Here is an 18,553-nt window from a genome sequence, read left to right on the forward strand (position 1 = left end):
GCTACTGCTGTGTATTTTTCCGTGGCGGAATCGCATTGCAGAACAATACGCATCAAGCTTATTCTTTTTGCGGAATCGTGGGAATTCCGCTCACATAGGAATGCATTGTTCTGCTTACTTTCCGCATGTGGCTATGCCCACCATGCGCAGAGTAAGTGGAAAATGTGCGGATGGTACCCAGGGTCTGGAGGAGAGGAGACTGTCCTCCAGGCCCTGGGTACCATATCCTTTTTAAATTAAAAAAAATCGTGATATTCTCACCTTCCGGCGTCCCACGCAGCGTCCCCAGGCCTCAGCGATGCTCCCACCAACTCCCGTTCCCAGAGATGCCTTGCGACAATGACCTTTGATGACGTAGCGGTCTCGCGAGACTGCTACGTCATCAAAGGTCATTGTCGCAAGGCATCGCTGGGAAAGGAACTTGCCGGGAGCATCGCTGAGGCCTGGGGACCCTGCATGGGACGCAGGAAGGTGAGAATATCACGATTTTTTATTTTATTATTTTTAACTTTATATCTTTTTACTACTGAGGCTGCATAGGCAGCCTCAATAGTAAAAACTTGGTCACACTAGTCAAACAACCTGTCAAATCAGTTTTCCAAGTGATGCGACAGATCGCTTGGAAAAAGCCGGATTACTTACCGGTAATGCTCTTTTAATGAGTCCACGACAGCACCCACTGGAGGTATCGGATCCGCCCATTTGGAACAGGAAACCCTACAGGAAAGATAAAAGGGGCGGTCCGCCTTTCCTCCTCAGTTTTACGTTTCAGAGTACCAGAAGGACCGCCAAGGATTAGGCAATGTTCTCTTATTTTAACATCTTTCTTATCCATTATTTGGTTAATATACTTTAACTATTGATATCCTTGGGGGGGGGAAGTGAGCGGGTGCTGTCATGGACTCATTAAAAGAGCATTACCGGTAAGTAATCCGGCTTTTTACTCTTCGCCACGACAGCACCCACTGGAGAGATTCCAGAGACCATCACCTGGGTGGGACCACCGTGCCAAGGATAGTCCTGCCAAAGCTTAAGTCAGAGGTTGATGAAAGATCAAGTCTGTAGTGCTTATAGAAGGTAGAAGGGGATGACCAAACTGCCGCCTTACATATAGTTTCAATCGGAACATCTCCCTTTTCCGCCCAAGAGGTTGCCATTGCCCTGGTGGAATGCGCCCTGATGTTCCCTGGAGGATCTTCGTTTTTTGCGGAGTAGGCTAAACGAATGGCCTCTCTGATCCACCGGGAAATGGTGCTCTTCGTGACTCCATACCCCTTCTTACAGCCCTGAAATGAAACAAATAGGGCCCTACTCTGCCTCCAACTGTTGGACCTCTCAATACATTTTAGGACAGTTCTTTTAACGTCCAGAGTATGGAACTTCTGCTCTTCCGGAGTAGAGGGATTTTTATAGAAGGTTGGGAGGAGTATCTCCTGAGATCTATGGTATTTTGTTGCCACTTTTGGCAGGTAGGCAGGGTCTGGTTTTAATATTAATCTGTCTTGGTATTCTTGGAAAAAAGGTGGATCTATTGACAAGGCTTGGATATCACCCACTCTCCTAGCTGAGGTTAGTGATACTAAGAGGGCCATTTTAAGTGCTAAGTATTTGAAGGGTATTGTGTCGATCGGCTCAAAGGGGGTCTACCGTTAGGGCGTCTAAGACCAGATTTAGATCCCATGTAGGGACGGAGGGTATGTGGATTGGAGCTATTCGTTCACATGCTGTAATAAAACGAGTTATCCACTTGTTGCCTGCTATATTATGGCCATATAGTGCTCCTAATGCCGATATTTGTACTCTCAGTGTATTTACTGCTAAGCCTAAGTCTTTCCCCTTCTGCAGAAATTCCAAGATTGGGATTATCGGAACTTCTGCTGTATGAGGTACTGTATGGAATTGAAGAAATTTTTTCCATATTCTAGTGTAAATTTGGGTTGTGGACTGTTTTCTACTTTGTAGTAGTGTAGTAATTAAGGACTCCGAGAATCCTCTTGTCCTCAATAACTGCCTCTCAAATTCCACGCCGTCAAGTGCAAGCTGAGCACTTGAGGGTGGAAAAAGGGGCCTTGGGAGAGTAGATTGGCAGTCGGAAGGATCCAAGGATCTGTTATTGACATAATCTGCAGCCACGAAAACCACGGTCTTTTTGGCCAGAACGGTGCTATTAAGATTATCCTTGCTTTGTCGTCTCTGATCTTCCGAATTACTTGAGGTAGGAGGATCAATGGAGGGAACGCATACGCCAGGTTGAAATTCCATGGAACTAGAAAGGCATCCAGTATGTCTGGGTGATCTGACGGAGATAGGGAGGCAAATGTTTTTATCTGCCTGTTCTCCCTTGTGGCGAAAAGATCCACCTCGGGTTGTCCCCATGCGGCTACTATGTCCCTGAAGACCTTCCAATTGAGGCACCACTCTCCTTGTCGTAGAGTGTGACGGCTTAGGAAGTCTGCCTTTTGATTGCTCTCGCCTCTGATATGAAGGGCCGAGAGGGACAAAAAATAGTTTTCTGCTAAGTTTAAAATTCTTGCCGCTGAAGACATCAGAGTCTCTGATAGAGTTCCTCCTTGTCTGTTTATATATGCCACTGTGGTGGTATTGTCCGACAGGATCCTTACATGCTTCTGTTGGAGCTGCGGAAGGAAGTTGTATAGAGCATAGAACACTGCAGTCAGTTCTTTTAAATTAGATGAGTAATCACATTCCTCTTTACTCCACCTTCCCTGATAAAACCCATTCTCCATGTGGGCTCCCCAGCCCTGGGGACTGGCATCGGTGGTTACGATACAGGATGGAACTATAACCCATGGAACTCCTGAACATAAATGGTCATCGTCTAACCACCACTCTAGGGAAGTCAAGACTTCTTGTGACAGGGTTATTTTGCTCTGTAAATGACCACTATGTCGCTTATCCTCCTGGAGGATCTGGTGTTGTAGCGTATGGACATGGTACTGGGCCCACCGGACTGCCGGGGTGCAAGAATTTAGTGATCCTAATAGTGACATTGCTCCTCTTAAGGATACACGTGGTTTATCTATAGCTGCTTGTATTTTTTGTTTTGCGAGGATGATTTTTACCTGGGGTAGTAGACATCTCTGGGTCAAGGAATCTAGTTGAAATCCTAGAAATGTCTGGAGAGATTGCGGATCGAGTCTGGACTTTTGGATATTGATGATCCAGCCAAGGCTCTGAAAAGAGGAGATTGCGTCAGTCATGCGTTCAGTACATTGTTTGACTGAATTCCCAATTACTAGGAAGTCGTCTAGATATGGCACAATTAGTGTGTCCTTTTGGCGAAGGTAGGCCATCACTTCTGCCATCACCTTGGTAAATATTCTTGGTGCCGTGGAAAGCCCGAAGGGCATTGCCGCGTATTGGAAATGACGAATCCTTCCCTCGACTTCCACTGCGACTCTTAGGTATTTCTGGAATCTGTTGTGTATAGGGAGATGATAATAAGCATCTTTTAAATCAATCCCTGCCATTACGCAATTTGGGAAAAGAAGCTTTATAGTGGATCTAATTGATTCCATTTTGAACTTATAATTTTTTATAAATGAATTTAGCTTCTTTAAATTAATAATGGTTCTAAATGTACCGTCTGGTTTAGACACCAAAAACAGGGGAGAGTAAAAGCCTCTACCCTGTTGTTCCTCAGGGACATCAACTAAAACTTTTTTAGCTAGCAAGACTCGAATCTCGTCTTCGAGAGCCTTTTGCTGAAGTGAGGAATTAAGGCGAGTTATAACAAAGAACTCATAGGGGATCCGAAGGAATTCAATCTTTATTCCTTCCTTGATTATGTTCAAAATCCATGGGTTTAACGTAATTTGTTCCCACTTGGTAAAAAAAATTTTTAATCTACCCCCAACTGGTGGGTCTAAACTTTTAATTTTTATCTCTCCTATATGTTGGCCCTCTGAAGATGGTACCCTTCTGCTTTTCGTCTTTCGTGGCCCATCTATTCGTTCTGTCCGACTGTCTTCTTCTCCCGAATGGCCGTCTCTTAAAGGTTTTCCTATAAAACGGAATGGGAGAATCACTGAAGGCCTTTTTCCTTTCTTTTGCCTTGGCGAGAATTTCGTCTAAGGCTTTTCCGAAGAGGAACTCACCCTCGCATGGGGTTGCACTAATTTTGGATTTTGACTGTGCATCCCCTTTCCAGCTCTTTATCCACAGCGCGCGTCTGGCGTTATTCACCAGGGCTGCCGACCTTGCTGCCAGTCTTAGGGTGTCCGCTGAAGCGTCTGCCATAAAGGCAGCTGCCCCTCTTATCAACGGGATGGCTGCACGCAGTTTCTCCCTTGACACTCTTTGCTCAATCTGCTGGTCTAATTGATCTAGCCATACCAGCATTGACCTAGCAGTACATGTGCTGGCTATTGCGGGTTTGAATACCCCGGTGGTGGATTCCCAGGACCTTTTGAGCGAAGATTCAGCCTTTCGGTCCAATGGGTCTGCTAACAATCCTGCGTCCTCGACCGGGATCGAGGTTTGTTTGGAAGTGGAGGATATGACAGCGTCCACCTTTGGTATTTTAGTCCATTTTAATAGCTCTTCATCAGTGAACGGGTACTTCCGTTTTGAAGCGGATGGGAGAAAACCCCTCTGGTCGTGTTTTTCCCACTCCCTTTTGATGAGATCTTTAATTGCCGGTATCACTGGAAATGATCTCCTCTTTTTCTCTGCCAATCCCGCAAACATAATGTCCTGCGCGGTCTGGGCTCCCCTTTCCTCTTCACACCCCATAGTATTTCTAACCGCTTTTACCAGGTTATCTACGCTGTCCAGTGGAAAACATGCGCGTCCTTCCACCTCCGAGGATGATGATGAGGACGTGGATGCGGAGCCTGAGTTTAACTCCTGTTCTTCCTCTGATTCTGAACTAACAATGACCTGTTTTCTATGACTGGACTCTGCGGGAGTGCTGGCGCGGTTGATGGCTTGTATTTCCTCCCTAATTATGGCTCGGATATCCTTAGAAGATATCGTCGACCCCTGCCTGGTCTCTTTAATGCATTGTTTGCAGAGTTTTTTGGGGTAGGAGTCAGGGAGAGGCTCTGAACATAATGCGCATTCTTTATGTTTTGTTTTTCCTTTTTTCTTTGACTGAAGTGGGAGGTCAAAGGTAAAGAGAGGGGGGAGGAGAGGAGGTTAGCTTAATAGGTAGAGCATATACTTTGCACACTCACCCAGTGAAGCTTAATACCGGTTCGGATGGCTGAGACGGTTTGGATCGGGTTTCTGCTGCCTCGCTCCTGCGGGCAGTCTCTGTCCTGGCGCTGCGGTCCCTGGTGGAGTTGCCCCCAGCTGAATCCCCTGCTGGGGTCTGCGACTCTGCGGGGGACGACATGGTTCCAACGTTGCAGCGCTGTTTTATCTATACACTTATCGTACCCCCGGAAGTCGCCCTGTCACAGGGCGCATGCGCCGCGTCATCGCCATCTTACCCCGGAAGTTCAACCATTACTTCCGGGGTATAGGAGCGTCGGGCGCCGGCCCGCTCCACCGCTACTGACACGCGCGGCTCGCGCGCTCATGGCCTCACCATCCACGCTATACCCCCACCGATGGGGGGGGGGGGGGGATCCCCCGGATGCCAGACCGGCCCGCTCCCTGGTAAGACCGGGCGGCCCTCCCCGGACCCGGCCATTACCACTATGCCACCAGACGAGGGGGGAGCCGTCAAACGGAGTCTCCCCCGACGCTGCTTCCGGACCGCAGCCCCTGCCGTTCCCGAAGAGACCGCACAGGCGGATGCATGGCCCAGGTAAGATCCTGCAGGATCCTGCTCCATTTGGAACAGGAAACCAAAACTGAGGAGGAAAGGCGGACCGCCCCTTTTATCTTTCCTGTAGGGTTTCCTGTTCCAAATGGGCGGATCCGATACCTCCAGTGGGTGCTGTCGTGGCGAAGAGTAAAACAATAGTATTCTGCAAGCTTATTACGCTTGCAAAACGCTAGTTTTTCGTGGGAATTACGCATGTGGATTTCTCGCAGCAGGGAGTTGCGGAATTGCCGCTGGAATTCCGGACGTGTGCACATAGACTTAAAACTGTCAGGAGATTTTTTTCTTTTTATCCCTTCAAGTGCTACACAGGAATTAATGCAAAGTGGAATGAAAAAAATTAAAATTTGACCTCTAAAATGTTGCATTAGCCCCAGTTTTTTCATTTTTACAAGTGAAAGCATGACAAAATGGACAGCAAAATGTGTCAGCCAGTTTCTTCTGAGCACACCAATACCCCACATGTGGTCAAGGCTTCTGTTTGGACAAATGGCAGTGCTCATTAGAGAAGGAGCACCAGCTGAATTTTGGAACACACGTTTGGCTGAAAGAGATGTCGGGTACCATGTTGCATTTTCAAAGCCTCCGATTTGCCTAAACAGCTGAAACCCCCTACAAGTTACCCCATTTTGAATACTACACCGCATAAAGATTTTATCCAGGGATATAATGAGCATGCAACATAGTAACATAGTTGGCAAGGTTGAAAAAAGACATTTGTCCATCCAGTTCAGCCTATATTCCGTCAGAATAAATCCCCAGATCTACGTCCGTCTAAAGAACCTAATAACTGTAAGATACAATATTGTTATGCTCCAGGAAGACATCCAGGCCTCTCTTGAACCTCTCGACTGGAGTTCGCCATCACCACCTCCTCAGGCAAGGAATTCCAGATTCTCACTGCCCTAACAGAGAAACCTTTTCTACGTTGGTGGAAAAACCTTCTCTCCTCCAGACGCAGAGAATGCCCCCTTGTGACTGTCACCTTCCTTGGTATAAACAGATCCTCAGAGAGATATTTATATTGTCCCCTTATATACTTATACATGGTTATTAGATCGCCCCTCAGTGATCTTTTTTCTAGACTAAATAATCCTAATTTTGCTACACAGAATTTGATAACATTTTCAATATGATGACCCAATGTTAATTTTTTCCCCACAGGTGCCTCACAGAATTTTATAACTCTGGGACCTGAAAATATAACACTTAAGTGAAAAAAAAGTTAATTTTCTTTTTATTTGCTGAAAATTTGTCAGTTAGCAACATTTGCAGAGCCGCGAAGGTTCCAGAACTGCATAAAGCCACCAAAACTGACCCTATCATAGAAATTATACCTCTATGGCTGCAGTGACTTTTTTTTAACATCCACGCCAGGCTTTATTTCTGGAGAAATGCAAATCTGCCAGTTTATTGCCTATACATTGTGCCCCTATATATTGTGATGCCTCATACATTGTGCCCAGCTTGTGCTTCTGGCTACACGCACCCCATAGATTATCCAGTGTGCTCTTCCCACTATGGTAATGCCAAACATGTAGCCGCTTACTGTGGTTTAGGCACAGTGGGGTGCAGAAGGTGGTGGGCATTTAAATTTGGGAGCATAGAATTTCCTGGATTTTATTTGAAGGGGTGTTGGAGATGTGCTACTTTTCCAGAGTCTTTGTTCTGCCAGTAATGTGGGAACACCCTATATTTGCAGTGACAGATGCCAGACCTGAGTGGTGGCTGGTTTTGTGCGGGATAAGTTAGGGTTTTTATTTGTAACATTTTAGGGTACATAATATTTTATCGCTTTCAGTATAAGGCTGGATCACAATCTTGTGCATCTCACAAAATTAGAATATCAAAAAGTTTATTTATTTCAGTTCTTAAACACAAAAAGTGTAACTCACATTAGATAGTAATTACAAATAGAGTTGAGCGACTTTGGTCAGATCGGGTTTCGTGAAACCTGACAAACAAAATTTGAGTCAGATGAAACTGGTCCGACTAGGGCAAAGAAAGTCAGAGTTTCGTCCGAAACCCGACCCCAATTGATTTGCATTGGTGTTGGGTTTCAGACGAAACGCCGATTTTTTTTTTTGTCCTAGTCGGACCAGTTTCATCTGACTCAAATTTTGTTTCAGTCAGGTTTCACGAAACCCGATCCGACCAAAGTCGCTCAACTCTATTTGAGCATCTTTGGTAAGAGCTGAAACATGCCGTCTGGAAAAGGCAACTTTTAAACACGAGACAACTGGATCAGTTTGCTCTTGAGGAGTGGGCCAAAATACCTATCGAAAGGTGCAGAAGTCTGATTGACAGTTACAGGAATCGTTTGATTGCAGCGATTGCCTCAAAAGGTTGTGCAACAAAATATTAAGTTAAGGGTACCATCATGTCTGTCCAGGCCCATTTCATGAGTTTTATCTTTCAAAAAAAATTCTGTGGAAGCATGGTTGAAAAGCAATGTCTGCCTTCCATTTGTTCATTTTCATAGATTTTTTGATTATTACTTTTGTCCGATTCAAGTTACTTCTGTGACCATTGTGGGTTTTTCTCTCATTAAACGAGGGGTACCAACAATTTTGACCACGTGTATACGAGTTTCACTTTTTGTATTGAAGAACTAAAATAAATTAACTTTTTGATTATATTCTAATCTTGTGTCATGGACCTGTATGTGTGCATAGAGCGAGGATAAATGTGAGCCGGGCCTTATTCCAATTTTTGGGAGGCAGAATGAACAAATAAACAGTAGTACAAGAATGGTTCTTATTTTTATTTTTGCTTAGTTCATAGTGCGGTATAAGCAATTAGACGGCTTTGTTCTTCAGGTCGGTGCAATTACAGAGATACCAGATTTTTTGTTTTCCTGCCATCACACAAAAATGCTTTTTATTAAGAAAAAATTTTTTTGTTTTTCGTCGCCATATTATGAGAGCTGTACCTTTTTATTTTTTGGCAAACAGAGCTGTATGAGGGCTTATTTTTTGTCTGATGATTTGGAGATAGATTTTGTTACCATTCTGGGGTACATAACTTTTTTTTTTATTTGATTTTTCAGACTTAGAATGAACAAAACCAGCAATTCCTTTCTTTTTACTTTCTGTTTTGAGCAGTTCACTGTGTGATAAAAGTGAGAAGGCATATTCATTCTATGGGTCAGTAATATTACAGCGCCAACTAGAATTTTTTTTTTATGCTTGGCTACTTTTACAGACTAAAAACAATATTTTCCCAAAACAAATTACTTTTGCATCGTCATATGCTAAGCGCTGCAACTATTTAATTTTTTTTTTTTTTTTTTTGCTACACGAGCTGTATTAGGGCTTGTTTATTGCAGGACTGTTTGGCATTTTCATTTACACCATTTTCTTCTACTGTACATATGACTTTTTTTTTTTTTTTTTTTTAATCAAAAAAAGGTTGAAGTCAGCTCACCTTTCTGCTATCTGCAGCTTGTCTCACCATCAGCCAACACCCTGCATGGATCCAAGTGAGCTTAAGGAAACATCAGCACAAAAAAATGGAAGGATCCAGCGATGTCGGGTGACGGTTAAAAACAAATATTTATTGTCAAAATGGCATTAAAATATTCTCAGGCACAGGCTACCCTAGCCCGGGGTCATCAGATGACCTCAGAGTACCACTTAGATACCGCTATCATTCGTGACAGTGTATTTAATGGGGTAAATCGGCCCATTTGTCTCAAAACCGGCCGGGGCAGATACCGCAGGGTGTCAGCTGTCATATGCAGCCGTGGTCACCTGCAGCAATTGCACCCATGGGGCAGCCCTATTCACTTATTCCTCAGCGCCATTAAAAAGCAGCACTGAGGGATAAAGTCCCTTAAAAACAGCCGTTAAAACGCATATGGGCAGTCGTTAAGGGGTAAACTGAGTACCCCATCCGAATGGTGCAGCTCTAATAATTCTGTTCTTAAACAGCTTTTCTTTTTGTTATATGCCCCTCCCTTCCAAAATTAGGGTATGTCTCCACGTGGCGTAATACATTAGGATTTGCTGCGGATTGAACGCCGCGTACAGCCGAAGCGTTCAATCCGCAGCATCCAGATGTTACAGCATAGTAGAAGGGATTTTATGAAATCCCGAATCCACTATGCGTACAAAGACGCAGGTGACACACCCACAAAACCGGACATGCGGCGTTTCTTCATAAACCGCAGTATGTCTATTTTATCTTCCGGAGACACTACGTCTCCGCAAGATAAACAGCCTAGTCTATGGATAGGATGTGGTGATTCCGCATGTGTTCAATGTACACATGATTTATCACCGTGTGTAAAAAAAGGGGGCGACGCTTTGGGCGGAGTGGGCTTTCCGCTGCGTCCAAAGTGCTGCTACTATGCAGCGTGGAAACATACCCTTGCAAATGAAAATGGACAAGACCCAGAAAGAAGGAGAAGGCTGAAGATGTGGTACATTGTTCTACTATTCAGAGACACCTGCACAAATATGCCTTCATGGAAGAGTAATCAGAAAAAGTCTCTCCTACGTCCTCACCATAACATTCAGAGTCAGTAGTATGCAAAAGAACATCTAAACAAGCCTGATGCATTTTAGAAATTAGTCATGTGAACAGATGAGGTTAAAATAGCACTCTTTGGCCACAATGATCAAAGGTATGTATGGAGAAAAAAGGGCACAGAATTTCAGGAAAGGAACATCTCGACAACCACTAACCATGGTGGTGGATCACTCATGCTTTGGTGCGGTGTTGCAGCTAATGGCACGGGGAACATTTCACGGGTAGAAAAAAAGAATGCATTCAAAGAAATTTCAACAAATTCTTGATGCAAACATAACACCATCTGTAAAAAAGCTGAAGTTGAGGATGGTTCTACAAATGGATAATGATCCTAAACACAATTCAAAATCCACAGTAGACTACCTTAAAAAGGGCGCAAGCTGAAAGTTTTACAATGGCCCTCAGTTACCTGATCTGAGCCCTTTTAGAGATCATTTCATCTTCAGCTTTCTTAACTGTTCACAACAGAAACTTTGACCAGGGGTGTCACAGTATGTTTAACTTACAGTATGTAAGTCTACGGTATAATTACATCACAGTATGGGTTTGAATTCTGTTTGTTTCCTATTTGCATATGAAATGAATAAGCTAAAAAAAAAAAAAAAAACCTGTCTATGTAATGAGCCTATTGTTTCCTAGTTTAAAAAGATGGGGAGATGAAAAGGTGCCAACAACAAGTAGCCATTCCGGCTCCATGTGAGGGGTTTCAGTCTGATAAGGAGCTCATTCCTTAGGCAAATGTAAATTGAAATGCTTCCATGGCCCTGTCCAGTGTCTTAATGACTTCTCTGCAGAAGTGTTATGCATTTTACCCATGTACTATATTCTCTGTGTCTTGCCATCCGTATCAGTAGTACCCGGGAATGGAATGTATATACAAGAGAAGACTGCTCAAAAAGCTGCTGGACTGCTTACCATCTACTCCAAGGAACCTCCAGCAGTTCATCAGTGATGGAAACTAAGGGCTCCTCTTTTACAATCAGATTTTGGTAACAAAGCAGAAAAATCACAAGCTGCCTTGGGTGTTATCCAGATGTCTGAGACTTCATACCATAGTTGAGAAATTTTGGCAAGAGATGGCTACTTGTTGATAAGAGATCAAAGATCCCATTTTTAATTTGTGAGATTCACATAGTATAGTAAGCATCTAATGCAAAACAGTGTCGATAACTCCCTATTCACATTAGGATTTCAGCATGGATTACACACGGAAATCCTAATGAAAAGCAAATGTATTACTCACTTACCCAAACTGTGGCGTTAAACAGCTGCCGATTGGCTACATGGTTTGCCCATATAGTCCGTTTAGAAAGACAGACCGAGCTTACAATGTGCACAGAACAATCACTAATAGATGCACTTCCCTGCTTCTCCGATGGTCTCTGGCACCGTAGATCTTCCTGTGTTCAGTGGTCACGTGGTACCGCTCATTAAAGTAATGAATATGCACGCATATTCATTACTTTAATGAGCAGTACCACGTGACCGCTGAACACCGGAAGGAGATGCCAGCGCCGGAGACCATAGGAGAAGCAAGTGCAGAGACTGGGCCAGGAGAGGGCAAGTATGACGGGGAGGACGGGGGGAGCCATGCGATATTTACCTGTCCCCGTTCCACCACCGAGCGCCGTTCTGTTCTCCGCATCCTCTGGCTGTGACGTTCAGGTCAGAGGGCGCGATGACGTGTTTAGTATGCGCCCTCCGAGACCCGGAAGACAGAGCAGCGGTGGAACGGGGACAGGTGAATATCGCAGGTGCCAGAGCCAGCAGTGACACCGGCACCTGGCCCCCATAGCGCACCAGTGTCCCCGCTGGCTCAGGACACCGGCACCCGGCCCCCAGCAACGAGAGGCAAGTATGTCTTTTTTTTTTTTTAACCGCAGCAGCATATTATTATTATTTATTTATAAAGCACCATTGGTTCCATGGTGCTGTACATAAGAAGGGGTTACATCAACCCTTATGGAGTGGCATATATATCTATGGAGCATCTTATGGGGCCATCAACCTTTATGCAGCATCTTATGGGGCCATTATTAACCTTTGTGCAGCATTATATGGGTCATATTTTTTGTATGGAGCATCTTATGGGGCCCATCATGAACTGTATGGAGCAGTATATATGGGGCCCATCATGAACTGTAAGGAGCATTATATGAGGCTCCTGATTCAATATGGATATTCAAAAACATTTAACCTACTGATGTCTCAATTAATTTTACTTTTATTGGTATCTATTTTTGTATTTGAAATTTACCAGTAGCTGCTACATTTCCCCCACTAGGCTTATACTCGAGTCAATAAGTTTTCCCAGTTTTTTGTGGCAAAATTAGGTGCCTCGGCTTATACTCGGGTCAGCTTATACAGTATTTATGTTTACTTCATAGGGATATGGACTATATACAGCTTTAGATTGATGATTTTTTTTGGATTTATAAGAGCTTACCACATGGAGATAGCATCTTGATGTAGTCCGTAATAATAGAATACTGCACTGTATAGGTTGGTCTTTTGGCATCAGTATTTTAGATTTTGGATTATTGATACCTTATCATGATGCAACATCCCCTTTCTGCTTGGTGTCCCTTGATGGTATTTATGCTTTTTATATGGCAACTTACTTGAGAATTATTAAATTATATATTTTTTATATATTTCTATTGAATCTCTTCATATTCCCACGGGTATTACACATATGGGAATTTTTTGTTGTTGAATTTTGTTAGGGTAGGCAATTATCATTAACAGATCTGTTTGTACAAATCCTGGACACACATTTATTTCCATTTCATCTGCTTTATACCTGCAGTCGGATCCTTTGATAGGGTATTATCTAACGCACTTTGTACGGCCTGGAATAGGTTCATTTTCTGAGTTGGTCCTGCAAAAAAGGATTGAAACATTAAAAGCTAATAAACATTTAAACTGGAAAAAAAAAAAAAAAAAAAGGAAAACTGTCTGAACACAGATTATGCAAAGCATTGTGTGAATCCAATTCTTAAAGGGGTAGTCGACACATGATATGCTATCCATGTCCCACACTTCTCTCTAGAACGGAATCTGAGCTCCCGTTCAAGCCGGTGTCCCACCACCAAAGGAGTGGAGAAGTGGCATTGCATGAGCCAACTCTCTCACTTTTTTTGCTATGGGAGTTCTGAAAATAGCCACAAGAATTTGCTTAGCTGTATTCTGAACTCCAACAGTAATGAAGGGAGAGAGCCGATGGAGAAGTCACCATGTTTCCCTGGCCGAAATGGGGAAAAGGGATACCCCCGTTTTGTAGATAGATGTGAGACAGACATTTAAGGCACATTCTATTAGGATTGCTTTTATTACGATGCTCCAAATTACTCCATAGACAAAGCCAGGTAAGGCAGGATTAAACTCCAATTCTGCAGGGTTTGATTAGAGGCACCTGCATAGCTTTTCCTAGAAGCAGGTTCACATGGTGTGCAGTGTGCTGGGGAACTGAGCAGTGTGTACATTCAGCTGGGAGCTGCAGAGTACCATTTGTGGCAGACTAAACAGAGTCAGAGGAGTGCCAGGATTGCCACAAGGGGCTCTGTGTCTGGGAGGAGAGGTGACGTGAAAAGACCTCTTGGTGCTGGTCTCTTTGACAGAACAATCAAAGGATGGTTAGGCTTTTACTGCATACAATTTCTACATCACACACACACAAAAAAAAAAAAAATTAAGCTTCTAAACTCCCATTAGTGGTGAATAAGAAATTTTACAATTAAAAGATTGCCCACTATTCTTCTCTTCTTGACTCTTTACAATCTGGTTTCCGCTTTTTACACTCTACAGAAACTGCCCTCACTAACGTCTCTAATGATCTTCTAACAGCTAAATCTAATGGTCACTACTCCCTGTAGCATTCGATGCTATGGATCACCAGCTCCTCCTTACTATGCTCCGCTCTATCGGCCTCAAGGACACTGTTCTCTCATGGTTCTCCTCCTACCTATTTTACCGTTCCTTCATAGTATATTTTGCCGTCTCTTACTCCTATTATCCTCCCCTTACTATTGGTGTTCCTCAAGGCTCAATTCTTCTTATATACTGCCCTAATTGGACAAACCACCAGCAGATTTGGTGTTCGGCATCATCACTATGCTGATGACATCCAATTATACATATCTTCTCCTGGCATCACCACTGCATTACTACAAAATACCAGATATTGTCTGTTCACTGTCTAACAATGTCCTCCATCTATCTGAAACTGAATCTCTCCAAAACTGAACTTCTCATGCTTTCTCCCTCTAGTAGCCAACTTGTACTTAATAAAGCAAGTTCAAAAAAGTCATGAGGCCCCCCATACCCATTACATGATCGATCAAACTCAGCAGTTCAGATAAATCCGAACTGTTGAGTCTTTGAGCTTATCCTTCAACAAATAGGTTCTTTTAATGGAGGCTTGACATCCCTCCTGACATGTCTGGTTAATAAAGATTTTGGAGCACCTCTTCGAATTCTGCATTATCAGCAACACAGAAATTGTAGTTGTTGTATGCTAAAATGTAACCTTGAAAATCTAATCACATAAGCAAATTGTGCTCCACAAGGTCACAGTCTGATGCTAGTCAACCTTGCTCCTTGCCCTGCAGCTGGTACCTCACATGCTTTAGGTTGCTGCACATAATTGAATGTTCATATGTGGCAGATTTGCTGCAACCCAAAAACTCAGTCCCTACTTTTGAATAGGGCCATTTACACAAGACGCATATAGACTCCTGAAAACCACATTCAGATGAGGTGGGACAAGGCGGAAACTACTTCAATAAATCTACATTGTGTAGCTAGGGAATTTGAACTCCGCTTTTCAAAGATGTGATAAACCAGTTAATTTGCTTCATGGTCCAAACACAGACCATTATTTCCAGGACTGGCAGCAGGTCTCCAGGCTTGAACTCAACAACCTAAAAGGTGGATCTTCGGCCTGGAGTCCTGCCGTCGGCCTGGAGGCCTACTGCCAGCCTGAAGGCCTACTGTTCACAGTTGGAACATGAAACACAGAAGTCTGAAGGTGGGATTATGTCAAATTGCCAGCGTTAAATGATTGGCAGTCATTTATTAGCCTGTTTACACAGGCAAACCGCATTAAATGATCTGCAGTGAGTGATCTGTAATAGATCGCACAGTGCACATAGTCCACCATTAAGGCCCTTTTACATTTAGCGATGCACCAGCGATCCGACCAGCGATCCCACCCGGTCAGGATCGCTGGTGCATCGCTAAATGATCGCTAGTGAGCTTTCACACAGAAAGATCTCACAGCGATGCAGCAGCGACGCAGCGCACAATACTCACCTTTCACACACAGCGATCCTGGCGTCCTCCCGCCCGCTTATTCTCAGCAGCACGAGTACTGTTTACACAGGGCAACGCACTGCCAAGAACAATCTTTTGTTAAAGTTAAAATATATTTCACCCAACGAACGAAAGTTTTGCTAGTTTATAAGCAGCCTGTTTAGACTGCAAGATTATCGTGAAAAGTGTTCATACAAACGCTCACTCAAGATAATCTTCCAGTGTAAACAGGCTGATGGTCACCAAATGAACGAACAAAACTCATTAATTGGGTAAAATGATTTTTGGTTTAAAAAAAAAATAAAAAAAAAAAAAAAAAAAAAATATCGTTCTCGGCAGTGACACTACCACCGATATGCGGTTGTTTAATGTTGACAAATTAGAAAATGTAACCGCACCTTTAGTCTTTCCATCGTATTTTGTCTTCTTTTTGGATCCACTTCATGTTCTGGCACACATCCTACAAATGCGATTTCAGGAGGAAAAATTGACATCCAACTGAGCATGCCATAAAGGTCCTAGTGCAAGGTCCAAAGATAACGAAAAAACATTTCGGACATGTGTACAGCAACTGGGGATTTTAGTCTGTGGGTCACGCATGCATTTATTCTTTCAGAGAATCAGGCCCATTATGCAAATGACACTCAGCTCAACGTCAGATCTGAGTTTGATCAGATTCTCAGGGATGAGAGAATCGTTGCACAGTGTGAGAACTTACTGGGCAGTGTGAGAACTAGCAGTAAGTTCTCACGCTGCGAGCAGTGATATTAGTAAAGTTACCGCAGATCAGCAGCTGTGAACTGAGGTAACCTTAATGACGTGACCACTCGTCACAACAGCCGGGTTCTCGTGCAGTGCAGTGTGAGATCCGGCTGTGGTTACAGCTCCAATCTACGGAGCTGCATTCTCTGAACTGGGCTCCATAGACAGGACGAAGAACACGGAGATCGTCGTGGGACCTCCATATGGACTTTTGCAGACCCTATGGATTATTTTTTTATGATAATGGGTAAAAGAGAATTTGTAAGGGAGTGCTTTTTACAAATAAGGGATGTGTGTTTCTTTCTTTTGCCTATAGGGTTAGCAATGGGGGTGTCTTTTAGACTCCTCTCCATTATTTACCCCTGGACTTGATGTCATCAGACATTATACAGCTGACATTAACCAAATTACCACAACACCAGGTCAATCGGGAAGAGGCGAAGCCAAGTGCAATTTTTTTCAATTAGGTAAATACAGGTACAGTAAACTACAGAAGTAAGCAGTGATATATTTCTCACTGACATCAATATTTATATATCTATTGTATTCTGATGGTACACGCTGCGAATTTACTGTACTTGGCTGATGAAATGCCAGGTTTCGATTGAGATGTGTGCGTAAAAATCAGACAGCACACTACATGGGCTGTGTGCCGCGCAATTTTTTTAAATTTTTTCTCGCACCCACTGGCATGCATTGGCGAATGCGATCCGATCCTCGCAGCATGCTGCCATTTTTTTTCTCCGTCCGATCTTAGCTGACAAAAAAAACTCACAGATGAGCACTGATTCATTTACTAACATTGGTCAGAGGGCAGTGTGATGTTTTCTTGCATTGCACTTGTCCGATTTATACGCCAGCGTGAGCGAGCGCTAAAACTCATTCACTTTCCGGATACTGTAAAGTGCTGGGGATTTTAGGAGCGAAAAATCCACATGTAAAATCCACACCAGAAACACAATGTGTAACCCAAGCCTTAAAGCAATGCTCCAGCGGGTTATTTTTTATCATTTCACCAAAGTATTGGTATAATAAATCCATGTTCCCTGCCCCTGCGATTACCTAAGGTCGGGTTGTGTATCTGGTGCGGATTTTATGCATTTTTCATATGTAAAATCCACAACACCAGTAAAAGATCCATTTTAACAATATCATCCACATGCTGCTTTTTTGGCATGGAATCCAAACAAATTGTTTTTTTATTGCATTCTTGCGCATATTTGACCCATTCATTTCAATGGGCATCCTAGAAGTGCAGATTCCAACGCTGGCCTGGCATTTATATTTGTTGTCGCATTTTCGGTGAGTTTCCACAACAAAAGATGCACAAGGAACCACGTAAATAAAGTGCAGAAAACAGATTTTAGAATCAGAAACCGCAGATTTCAGTTGGGTAAGATGCACAATGTGAACCCGGCCTGAGGGAACATCTGATAGCCACAAGCGCACACAACCCCCACTGTCCAACAGGATCTGGACTGCTAACCAGCAGGTGTTATTAGGGAGGCAGGAACCAGATCGCTCCAGTCCATGATCGGATGATGTGAGGCATAGCATTAGAGCCCCACATCGCCTGCCCGATGGCACAGCTGGACCTCCTGCAGCATTACATCTCCCATGGAGCAGATGACACACAATGTCACACATAGGAAGAGTCCTCACCATATCCTGTGGGCTCTGGGTCGGGCTGGAAGGTAAAATGTGCAACCGATCTGGTCTGTGACTGCAGTCTGTGCCGATTCCATCGTGCAATACACTTGGTCGCCCGGCTTCCATTCCCGATCACTGTCCTCAGAGCCGCCATGTTTAAAGCCTGCAGTGCAATGACTGAACTTAGCGCAGGAGGAGGGGCTAGCGGGCGCCTCATCCCATTGGTCGCGAGTGTGGGATAGTAAATAAGAGGTGGAATCTGTTCAGCCAATCACCTGCCAGTATTGCAGGGGCGCGGCTTTAGCATCCTGTGACGTCACCACCCCGGGCCGCTGTGCGGGTCTGTGAAAATGGAGAGAGGCAGGAATGGCGGAGGGGGCTGTACACAACACCACGTGCAAAGTACACCGTCACGGGCAGTTTTTAGGTGTACTTCGACCACTAGATGGCAGCATACTAGACCATTAGGGAATCGTGTATGAACTATAGTATTTCAGTCCT

At 43.9% G+C, this 18,553-nt stretch overlaps 2 protein-coding genes across 2 annotated transcripts in view; both read right to left on the reverse strand.

Moving 5' to 3' along the window:
* BCKDHB (branched chain keto acid dehydrogenase E1 subunit beta) overlaps positions 1-18,276 on the reverse strand; it is a 318,960-nt gene extending 300,684 nt beyond the window's left edge. Inside the window, exons 1-2 of the mRNA XM_073589685.1 lie at positions 18,065-18,276; positions 13,131-13,208 (exon numbers count right to left, since the gene is read on the reverse strand). Of these exons, the coding sequence (XP_073445786.1) occupies positions 13,131-13,208; positions 18,065-18,269 (283 nt within the window). The 5' untranslated portion in view covers positions 18,270-18,276. The remainder of the gene's footprint in view (positions 1-13,130; positions 13,209-18,064) is intronic.
* Positions 647-5,919, reverse strand: LOC141100914 (uncharacterized). The gene is made up of 2 exons (XM_073589684.1): positions 4,119-5,919; positions 647-4,024 (listed from the first exon to the last, which is right to left on the reverse strand). The coding sequence occupies exons 1-2, from the start codon at positions 4,753-4,755 to the stop codon at positions 2,001-2,003; spliced, it is 2,661 nt and encodes an 886-aa protein (XP_073445785.1). The 5' UTR covers positions 4,756-5,919; the 3' UTR covers positions 647-2,000.
* Positions 18,277-18,553: the final 277 nt, after the last annotated feature.

Source organism: Dendrobates tinctorius, unplaced genomic scaffold, assembly GCF_039654945.1.
Source record: "Dendrobates tinctorius isolate UK_male_01 unplaced genomic scaffold, ASM3965494v1 ptg000111l, whole genome shotgun sequence".
Lineage (NCBI taxonomy): Eukaryota > Metazoa > Chordata > Amphibia > Anura > Dendrobatidae > Dendrobates > Dendrobates tinctorius.